This window comes from Polyergus mexicanus, unplaced genomic scaffold (genome assembly GCF_030449975.1).
Source record: "Polyergus mexicanus isolate NDT 795.1 unplaced genomic scaffold, iyPolMexi1.0 SCAF_13, whole genome shotgun sequence".
NCBI classification, from domain to species: domain Eukaryota; kingdom Metazoa; phylum Arthropoda; class Insecta; order Hymenoptera; family Formicidae; genus Polyergus; species Polyergus mexicanus.
In genome coordinates, this window is record NW_027223333.1 from 3,001,840 (window position 1) to 3,013,906 (window position 12,067).

The following is a 12,067-nucleotide window of genomic DNA, read 5'->3' on the forward strand; positions in this document are numbered from 1 at the left end:
GGAGATACTTCGATCCAGAATTCCACGTGTATAAGCGGATTGTAATTTAACCGACATCAATATTAATTAGACCACGTGTGGGGCTTATTCTCGTGCTTCCGGTAAGGTGCTTGCGTGTTTTTCGTCGCCGATATCCCTAATTGAACGCCAACGCGATCGAAAAGTTGACGCAATAACCGCAGTCACCTTCGATTCGATCGATTGGGTAATTGAATCTCGACGGTGGAGAACAGACACACGGCGTATTGGTATCGCGGGGATAAGTATTATCGTCACACGGCGCAATTTCTGTCGATGAGTTTAATTAACGACGCGAGAGTGATCGACGCCGATAACGCATTAATTAATGCCCGTGATTAAGTCTCGCCCGCGTTTATGGTTCTGTTGCTGCGGATGGGACATTTCAATGATCGTATATTTCAGTTGATTGTTAGTTAGCTGGCAAGTTATAGAGTTGCACGAGATATCAACATTAGTCTCGATATCGTCTTGTCTCGAAATTCGAGACAAGATCAAGGTAAGGTTTTTAATTAATTATCAAGAAATAACCAAGATTAATATTGTTAAGATTATTGGTCTTGTCAACATTATTGATTAAAAAAAAAAAAAAAACTAAAATATAGCATATTTGTGTGTAAATTAAATGAGAAAAAAATCACTATACAGGGTGTCCCCAATTTAAATGGCAAAACTTCAGGAGCGTGTAGGGGACCGAAAAGCTAAGACAGAAAGTCCTTTAGAGGTTTTTGCTCCATTTTGGAGAAAATCACAGTAATTCTTACATTTAATGAGAAAAATGAAAATATTATGCAAATGAAAAATGCTTATCTTACCAAAGTCATTTAGTTCTTTTTAATACATTTTTAAATTTAATATTTAAAATTTAAGTGATTTATTTTTTCTTTGTATGAGTGAAAAATATTAGAAAACGCACACAAGAATGATTTATTTTAAAAAGTTTCATCTAAAAATTCTCTTATCTCACTTGGAATTTGGAACAAATTATCTGAAAAATCAGGGAATTTTTTTACAAGTTTTGAATAGACACCCAGTATAAAATTATATATCTATAAAATATTATATATTTTTAAGATATTATTTTACATAATCATTCAGTGTTAGATAAAAATAGTTAATGAAATCGAGATAAGACTATACAAGACGAGATTTTTGCAAGATTTACTTAGAGACCAAGACAAAATTTAAGTTTCCGAAAATTTTCGATACCAATATAATACTTTTAGAAATATTGTTCCGTCTTGAATCTTGTGCAACCCTGGTAGCAAGCAAGAGATACTTTCGAGTGACCTCGGAGCATTGATTTTGCAGAGACATCTCTATTCACTTCATTATTTCTACACGCTGGACTAGTTTCTATAAGTGTCGACCGAGCTCTCTCGTCGAAGGCAGCATTTCCGCGAAAACGTATCGGGCTTTCTGTCGCATTTCAAGGTTGCGAAAGCGTTTTATTGTATTATACCGAACAACTGCGATGCACATTGTATGTCCTTCCTCTATTCGTTATAGTTGTTACCATCCTTTTCCGCTTTCTATTCCACCAGAATTTCATTCCTTTTTTCGTAAATAGGGAAACACATTTGAAAGGAACGCGGTCGGGACACTCGAACCGTTTTAATAAATTTTCTTGTAATTGATAACGCTAGTGGGCAAAAGATGCCGGCTCCAAAGTTTCCATCATATCGATAAGGTTGCAGATATTGCTTTTATAAGCTTCCCTTAATGACTGATTTATTCAATTGTTACGTCATAATGAAATCATAAAGAATGCTTTGAATCACACAATTTTCACAAATCAAGTCCTAGAAATATACAGGATGTAACAGAGCGTCCGTATCAGCAGTTTTTTGAGGAAACAATGCATTTTCGTGAAAAAAAATATATATATATATATTGGACTTCCCCAAACGTCTTATCTCTTTGAGGGGTTAGGTTGAGTGGCCAGCACGCTCGCCGGATTTAGCACCCTGTGATTATTTTTTATGGGGATATCTTAAATCCTTGGTGTATACCAATCGTCCAAAAACCCTGGATGAGCTGAAGAACAATATTCGTGCTGCTATTGCCAACATCGACGCAGACATGCTGGACAAAGTGGACCAAAACTTCCGATTTCGACTCTCCCAATGTATTGACCAGAACGGATAATCTTGACAAGACCAATAATGACAATGTTAGTCTTGGTGACTAATTGTCTTGATATAACTAATTGAAAATCTTATTTTGATCTTGTCTCGAATTTCAAGACAAGACAAGATAACATCAAGACACTAGTCTTGATATCTCGTGCAACCCTATAAAAATGTGAAACGCAGAAGATACAAATTTCTTTATGAAACCATATTAGATATTGCGAAAGCTTTAAAGTACAATATAAAAGCTCTGTCTTAAAAGATATCATAAAAGTTGTCTATCATACGATGCTTTTTTTCTATTAAATGAAACAAGACGAACATCTTATGGCCAAGGGTTACGGCGTCTCGTTATAAAATGGGGCCAAACACATTGTCGGTTAGACAAGCGGCCAACTCGCGCGATATTTTTTTAACTGCTCCATAATTTTGCGCTTCATATAATTTCTGTATCCTCCTAGTAGTAGACCAGGAAAAACCTAGAAAACCTGGAATTCTCAGGGATTTCGTCTTTATCTTGAAAAATCAGGGGATTCTGATGATATTCGAACTGAGGGAATTTTTTCAAAAATTCTCTTTTTGATCATTTTGTTCTTATATTGTAAGCATCGGCAATCTGATTGGCCAATGATTATGAATTATATGTTTTAAATATGTTATAAATATATATATATATTTTTTTTTCTTTTTTGATTATATGTTCATTGTCATAGTAAAAAATATTGAGTACTGAATACGTTTTTCATTGTAATTCTTGCAATTGATGATGGAAAATAAAAATATGTAAATAAAAAATGCATATCTTACAAAAGTCATTCAGTTCTTTTCAGTACATTCTTAAATTTAATTAAGCATTAGAAAACGCACACAAAAAAAGACTTATTTCAAAAAGTTCTATCTAAAAATTATCTAATTTTACCTGGAATTTTGAACATATTACCTGAAAAATTAGTGAATTCTCAGGGAATTTTTTTACAAGGACGCTTTGTAGACTTTCATTCAATAATGGTGACATTGGCGCGCTTGTAATCGACAATGCCACTATGTTGCGTCGGACTATCTTTAGCTATAGGGGATGATTGTAATTAGAGAGCCTCTAGGAGAGAAAGGCGTCAACCAGCCATTTCGTGATTGGCTGGCATAATATGTGCCGATTTAGTCATTGCGACGCCAATGCAGAGTAGATGGCGATACGAATTCTCGGACTGACGATATCAAATGTTTAAGGTTATATTACGCATATTACAAAATATAATGCGTAATATAACCCCAAACATTTGGTATGTTCGGTCCGAGAATTCGTATATCCCATCTGCTCTGCATTGGCGTCGCAATGACCAAATATATTATGCCAGCCAATCACGAAAAGGCTGGTTGGGTTGGCGCCTCTCTCTCCTAGAGGCTCTCTAGTTGTAGTTGAACTATGGACTCGGCTGAACTAATGATCGTCAAGTTTTCCGCGAAGTGAAATTTTCGCGGAGGAAATTGGAAATTGGCGACTCTATACTCTTGCTTCTCGGTAAATGAACGAACTACGTTCCAAGTTTCGTACGCGCGCGGCAACCTTTGCCTTTTTGCCGTTTTCGCGGGAACATCCGTGAGAGATGTTACATCGTTAAACATCACCGCCGTCGCCATTTGTTTAACGAGTTTCCACGTATTTTCCGCGAATTGGTTCAGACGAGAACTAAACATTCTACACGCCGGTAGCGAGCGGATACCAATAGCGGTTGAATTCTCCGGATCGATTAATCTGGAGTTTTCACCGCGAATGGACACAATCTCTGCTCTCCGATCAACACCGTGGATTTCACAGACTTTGAAACGAAACTTGATTAGCGCCATCTTGTATTGAAATCAGCGTTACTCGATCAAAACTCGTCGGTGAATTACGTTAATGCAAAATATATAGAGTGTCTACTCCTTGGAAAAGCATGGAAAGCGAATTCTCAGGGAATTTTTTTGTATTTGGAGAAATAAGGGAATTCTCATGGAATTTTATTGAGATTCAGGGAATTCATAAAAAAATTTTTTTTTAAATAATTTTGCTCTTATACTGTAAGTAGATTGCAATCCGCCAATAAACCAAGTTGAGAATTATTTGTTTTAAATAAATAAATATATATATATATATATAAATATATTTCTCTATCTCTGTTTATATATTCAATGTCTTAACAAAATAATGAATATACATATTCTTTATTTTAATTTTTAGTGATAAAAAAAGAAAATGTTATGCAAGTTAAAAATTATTATCTTAAAAAGCTCATCAGCTTTTTTCCAGTACATTTACAAATTTAGCACTTGAAACTTGAATGGCTTTGTCTTCTTTTTTTGTATGAGTAAAGAGCATTAGAAAACGCATGCAATAAAAAAACTTATTTTAGGAAACCGCATAAAAAGAATCTTTAAAATATTTCCTTTGCCTGGAATTTTGAATAAAAATACCTGGAAGATCAGGGAATATTCAAGGAATCTCCTTTCACAATATTTGAATAAACACTCTGAATACATACATACCAATAAGATTGTACGAAAGCTGAGAAATGTAAGATGTCCCAAAACCTTCTGATGTCTTTTAAAATAACGGATTATCTGGCTGAAGAGTCTTTTATTTATTTATTTATTTATTTATTTATTTTTTTTTTTTTTCATTGCAGATTAAGCCTCAAGTTAAAATTCTATTAAAGTGATCTATCTGAAATTAATTGAAGAAAGTATTAATTAAAGAATGTTCTTTTGTTCATCTTTTATTTCCACAAAATATAAATCTTGAATTTTCAATTGCCTGTATAATACTTCGAAAATTATTAATATTTCGGATATTTTCGTTGACAAAAAAAAAGAAATCACTTCTAAATTGGCTAGAAAATCTGCTATCAAGGAAATTTTGCCACACGAAAATTGATGGCCGATTTTAATTTCGCTTCCTGTCAAGAAAATCTCTTTATAAATTTTATTTTTTTACAGCGAAATTATTTAAATGATCATTTCTTACTATTTTACTAATAAATTTCTTGATAAATTTTGAGGATAATTTTATTTATTTCAAGATTTTTAATACGATTATATAACGGATATTTTTGAAATTTCTCTTGAGCCTCTTAAGAGTTTCTTATAATTAGTTCTATTATTTGATATGTTTTCAAATATTGAAGTGGACAATTTTTTTTATGTTGTATATGAACTATATAAACGTTTCATCTTTAAACAATTTATTATTAAAGCTGTGTCTGGGACACCTCTATTAAGCTAGCAGGACCAAATCAGCAGAATCAAACTGGACCTATCAGATTATTTAGTACCCATTTTGTACTAATTTGTACCAATAATAATAATTTTGTACCTTGTGCCATTTTCAAAAAAACCGTGGCGCTGCTACCATCAAATTAAGCTAGCAGGACCAAACTAAAACAAAACGAAAAAATAAAAATAAGACCAGAAATTGAAAGGGCTGAATTTGTACTAATTTGTACCACCCAAATAAACTCAATATATTTAGCCCTTATGCTTAAAACAACCCTCAATTAAATTTAGCCCTATTAAACTCAAGAGTAAAGTACTCTTTCCAATCAGCAGAATCAATCGCTACTTATACATTGGACGCGGCATAATTTGTACCGCCAAACTGTGAAGTTTCAAATTTTGTACCTCCGCCGTTCCTTCGAAAACTACCCCCGACCCCTCTCAGTCTCAAGAGTAATAAATCGATATTTGCAAAATTCAAATTTTGCGACTTACAAAATTAACCAATTTTTTGGTGAAAAATGAATTTTTTTTTTATATGCCGCCATTTTTTTATTTTTCAATATTTTTTTTATTCTAGTTCACGCAATAGCAACACTCATACAGATTAAGAACCTTTTTGGTTTTTTTTTTATTTCAGGTAATTGTAACGGTTGAAATTTGAAATAAATTTACTATAAAATTAACATATTTTTAATGATAGAATTAACTTAAGAAAAAAGGCGTTGACAGTCTGTAGTCACTCTCATTTCTATTATAGAATAAAATCAACATTTTTTTTTCTATAAATTTTAACAAATCTTATCACTAATAATACGGAACATATTTATTGTATGAAATTAAAAATATGTATACATGGTGTTATTCTCACACTTTTTTCAATTTTTTTCATAATTCAATATTTGGAGAGTTTAATTAACACAACAGTAATTAACACATGAATGTGTTAACTATTTAATACAAAAATTTTAACCTGCATATTTTTTAACAAAAAAACAAATTTTCCACTTGTGTGTTATTTCACGGTGGTTGGTTAAAGCGACGAAACGGTGCTATCGATCCTGCTTTGGTAATGTCTACAGAGGATGGAATATATTGTCGCTGTGCGGTAAATGCATCACGAATCCAGCGAGCTTCATTGATCCGCGCTTGATCCTCATAGCTGCAAGAAACTCCCTCCTTGTCCTCGACACTTCCGCTGACCTCGCGCTTCTATCGCTTTCAACGTATGTCATTTATTTCGCAGATTCGTGTTTCCCTTTTTGCACGTTTCTTTCCAAGTTGGAAATGAAAAGAACGACTATCCATTAGCGGCTTTCGAGTAAATAATTAATCTCGTAACGGAAGATATCCGAGATTTTGACTCAATCTTGATATATTTGCATTTTCTTCCTTCGATATAGGGGAAAATAGGATAAAACCGGATTGGCGGGTCGAACGGAAGTCTTCAAAATTCCTCAAAAGGAATTTTTGGTGTGAGCCTGTGCAGGCAAACCTAGTGTGACCTAAGTCTAAAGTTGCCAGATTTGAAAATCCCGAATGGAGGACACAAAGCAGTTTTACCAAAAAAAAAAGGACATGGAATGGACAGATGGATGAAAATGAATAAATATTGTAGCCCTAATTATATATTTATTATATATATATATATAATTAATATATTTTAAACTATATCTATTATACAGAATGATTCCAATTTAAATGGCAAAACTTCAAGAGCGTGTAGGGAATCGAAAAACTAAGACAGGAAGTTCTTTAGAGGTTTGCTCGTTTTTGCTCCATTTTAGAGAAAATCGCAAAAATTTAATCTCTCATTGTCAGTTGCTCTCTTGAGTTGATTGGCACCGAATAAACTTTCTGCTTCAAGGTTCCTTGAACATATGTAAACACTTGATGTTATCCTTTACAGTGTCAATCAATTCAAACACATTCAATAAAATAACATTTTAAAAAGTTGATACAAAATATTTAAAATATTCTCTTTATCTGGAATTTTGAACAAAAATACCTGGAAGATTATTAAGGAATTTATCTAAAATTTAAGGAATTCTACAAGATTTAAGTAGACACTCTATACAAGGATGAGTAAGAATAGAATTTTTCTATATTTCTATATCTTCGCGCACATATAATTACTTTAGAACGATATAAAATTTTAGTAAATTAGCTGAATTTTTGTAAAGTGTTTTCTCACAAAAATCCATCTCTTTTTTTTGAAAGAGAAAAATAATCTTTATTGCACTACGCCACTCGTGTGTTTGTGTGTGTATGCGCGCGCACTCATATATTCTTGCAACGCGTTACGGAGACACGCGTATTTTAAGCGCTGAATAACTCACAAGTGAAAACGAATTCACGATAGCAAATGATAGGATGTCATTCGTGCGATAATAAATTCTCGCAAGGATCAAAGTGAAAAACATATCGCGTTATTTCCGTTGCGTAAAAGCTCTCGCGTTAATAACCGAATACCGTCGATTCTCTGTGATATATCACGGAATTAATCTTTTTATTTCAGAGGCTGATCGCCGAACTCAATAAGGAACAGGAGGCTTTCATCGCCAGCAAGCAGGCGGGCGAGAAGGGCGAGGCTGTTGCACCCTGGGTCGGCGCGCCGAACGAAGACGCGCTACGCGAGGAGTGCCTGTCACTCTCAACCGTGAGTGATTTCCGCTTTCTTTTTTCATTATAGTAAAGGCTTGAGAGAGTTTCGAGATATTTAGGGAACTTCCTATAAGCTCTTGTAATGCATCGCAATCTTCTCTCAAACTAGAATTTTTCTATCTTTGTCGCGAATTCTCATTTTCTGATTTTAATATAATTTTACACACATATAGAAGAAGTAAATGAATGAAATTTACAATAAACTTTAGAAGCTTTTAGAGTTGATGCTAAAAAACTACTTTAAGGAATGAAACCATTCCTCATATTTAAAATAGTTTTTGGTGGACTTGGTTAGATGGCGCGCGTGAGAATGGATGTAAGCAAATGTGTGAGCGTGATTATTATAAGATTCAGAGAAAATAAATAGAGTGATAAATTACAGAGGTGGATTTAGGAAATTTATAGGATAAGTAGAAGTGACGTAAGTGAAGGCGAGATTGGTTGTGACAAAGAAAGAGAGATAGGAGAAGCGAAAGGTAAGGGCGAAAGTGTGAGGTTATGACAGCGCGTGGGACAACGGGCGCGATTAGGAAAGGCAGGAGTGTTGGGAAAGACAAGGAGGAGGACGATAGGCAAAAGAAATTAAATTTAACAGGTGAGAGATTTAGTAGGAAAGAGGAAACAGGTGAAGATGGTAAAAAATCAATAATAGGAAAATCAAGGAAAAGGAGGTTAGATTTGAGATGGACAACACAGGAGAATTGAGAAAAGAATTAAAAGTTTTTAAAGAAGAGATTAGGAAAGAATGGGAGGAGATAAAAAAAAAAGTTGAAGAATGATAAGGAAAGATGTATTGAATGTAGAGAGGAATGGAAGACAAAAAAGAAAAATTGGGAGATTAGGATAGGAATAGTAGAAGAAAAAGTAGAGGAATTAGATAAAAGTTTAAAAGAAATCAGTGAGGCTTTAGATAATATAGGAAAAGAAAGGGGAGACAATGAAAAGACAGAAGTAAGGAGCATAGGTAGTAGAAGTAATCTGAGTATAAAGAGTAGTAGTTACAGTTTGTCTCATCGCTCAGATATTAGTAAAGATAGATTGAGTATAAAGGGGGTAAATAAATTAAAGAAATGGGTAGAAGAAAAAAAAAGGAAAAAAGACATAACAATATCGTATTAAAAGGAATTAAGGATGTAGAAAATATAAAGGATGGAAGAAAGTGGGTTAAGAAATTTTTGAAAGAAAAATTAGATTTGGACTTAGAAGGCAAAGTTGCACAAACTAGAATTAGTAGAAAGGTATTAATAGCAAAATTAGATAGTGAGGAAATTAAAAGAGAGGTAATGAAAAAGAAAAATAAATTAAAAGACGGATATGTGTTTATAGAAAATGATTTGACATGGGAGGATAAGAAAATACAAGAGAGGATAAATGTTTAGGCAAAAATACAAAGAAGTAAAGGAAAGGAGATAAAAATTGGTTTTGGGAAAGTAAGAATAAATGGGGTGTGGAAATATTGAAAAGAAATAAAAAAGGAAGAAGAAGAGGATGTAAGAAGGGAAAGAGGTAGGGTAATAGAAGAAGAAGTTAGTAAGGAGCAAAACGAGAAAAAATTTCGGCTAAACCAAGAGAGGTCGGAGAAAATAAAGAAAGGTATGGAAATAGAGTACGGCAGAAGGTTTATTTTCTGGAATGTGGCGGGGGTATTTAAACAGGATAAGGAATTTTGGGATTATATAATAGGATATGATTATATAGGTTTAAGCGAAATGGTTAGATAAGAAAGGATGGGATGGAATTAAAGAAAAGTTAGCAGAATCACATATATAGAAGAGTTTGCATGCAAAAAGGGATAAGAAAAAAGGAAGGACTAAAGATGGATTGTTGATAGATATTAAAAAAGGATGGGGAAAAGAGGAAAATATATATAATACAACGGAAGTAGCACAAGGAATATCATATACGAAAATAATTGAGGAAGGCTTAAGTTTAAACATTTTTACAATATATAATTCAGAAGCAAAGAATGATATAGAGGAATTTTTGATAAAAATTACAGAAGGTTATGAGGAAGAAGGGATAATCATAGGAAGAGATTTTAATATAAGAATAGGAGAGCTAGGTAAAGTTAGAAAGATAGGAAATAAAAGGGAGAGGAAAAGTAAGGACAAAGTAATAGGGAATGATGGGAGAAAGCTAATAGAGAGTATACATACGTAGGTGCAAGAGGTAGCACGGTAATTGACTATAGTTTTGTAAACGAAATAGTATATGATAAGGTGATTGTATTTAATGTAGGCGAAAGGGTGGACTCAGACTATATGCCTTTGATAATGGAGACAGAAGAGGATAACAACGATAAGAAGAAGAAAGAAGAGGAGAAGGATGAGGAACAAGAGGAAACGAGGAGAATAGTAAGCTGGAAAGAGGAGGCAAGAGAAATGTACCATACAGAGAAAACGAAAGAAGATTTCAAGGAAATGGCAGAAGAAGAAACAAGGTCAGTGGAAAGGAAATGGGAGAAAATAAAAGATATAATACTGAAGGCGATGATATATAAGGAGGTCAAGAAGCAAAAGAAGAGAAAAATAGGTACAAGGATTGGTGGGATAGGAGCTGCACTAAGAAAAAAAGGGAGGTGAAGAAGAAATACAGAAGATGGAAAGTAGGTAAAAGTAGCAAGGAAGAGTTTATGGAGGAAAGGAGAAATTTAAAGGAAATGTTAGAAAAGAAAAGAAGAAGAGAGGGAATTAAGAAACCTAAGAAATGAAACAGATATAGGGAGATATATAAATAGGAAAAGAAAGAAGAGAAAATGGAAGGGGAATAGTATACGGAAGGAAGATTGGAAAGATTATTTTATGAAATTATTAGAAGGTTCGGAGAAAAGGGAGGAAGCGGATAAAAATGAAGATAGAATGATGATAGAAATGAAGAAATTGAAGATATTGGAGATATAGGAGAAAGTGAAAGGAGATCCGAAGAAGAAAAGTTGTTGGAGGAAGAAGAAATAGTGGAGGCTGTTAAGAAAATGAAGATAGGAAAAGCAGCTGGCATAGAGGTAAGAAGATGGTTGGTGAATTTAATTAATCAAATATGGTTGTAGAGATACCGAAGGAATGGAGGAAAAGTATAGTAGTACCATTATATAAGCGTGGTAATAAGGAGAGAACGGAAAATTACAGAGGGATTTCACTGCTATCTTCAGCATATAAAATATATGCAGAAATTTTAAGAAATAGACTGGCGGCTGTAATGGAAAAGAAAAGAATGTTACCAGAAAGTCAAGCGGGATTCAGGAAAGGAAGGTCCACAATGGATAATATCTTCATTTTAAATCATTTGGTACAGAGGGAGAAAGGAAAAGAAAAGGATAAGATTTATGCAGTGTTTGTGGATCTAAAGGCAGCTTTTGACAATATAGACAGAGAGATACTATGGTCAATTATGGAAGAAAAAGGGGTGGACAGCAGTCTGATAAGAAGAATAAAGAAAATATATGAAGAAACGGAGGTAGTAGTCAGAACAAAGGATGGACTCTTTTAAAGTTTTATAACAAAGAAAGGTGTGAGATAGGGATGTGTGCTGAGTCCAGCTCTGTTTAATTTGTATATAGCAGATATTGATAAGGAATTAGAAAAGCGTAATACAGGAGGAATTGTTTTAGGTAAGAGTAGAATTTGGACGTTAACATATGCCGACGACATGATGATAGTAGCGAAAAACCCTGTATATATATATATATATAAAAAGTATGATGGAAACATTAAAAAGATTTATCAAGGAAAGGAAATTGGAACTAAATGTAGAGAAAACGAAAATTGTAGTATTTAATAGTAAAGGTAGGAATAGTAAAAGAAAGGAAAGTTGGAAATGGAGTAATAAGATAATAGAAGAAGTGAAGAATTTTAAATATCTAGGATTCACGTTTAATAGGAAAGGAAACCATGTAGATCATATAAAGGAATTGAGAATGAAAGGAAAAATGGCAGCAAACAAAATTTGGGGATTAGGTGAAAGAATTTGTAAGGATGATTTTAAAAGGAGATGGACATTATTTAGAT

At 33.4% G+C, this 12,067-nt stretch overlaps 1 protein-coding gene across 6 annotated transcripts in view; it reads left to right on the top strand.

The window, feature by feature from the left end:
* The window catches only part of Sap47 (Synapse-associated protein 47kD), a 107,296-nt gene that overhangs the window by 58,055 nt on the left and 37,174 nt on the right, over positions 1-12,067 (top strand). For all 6 annotated transcript variants that reach the window (XM_070305768.1, XM_070305763.1, XM_070305766.1 and 3 more), the window contains exon 5: positions 7,918-8,058. In XM_070305768.1, the coding sequence (XP_070161869.1) occupies positions 7,918-8,058 (141 nt within the window). The remainder of the gene's footprint in view (positions 1-7,917; positions 8,059-12,067) is intronic.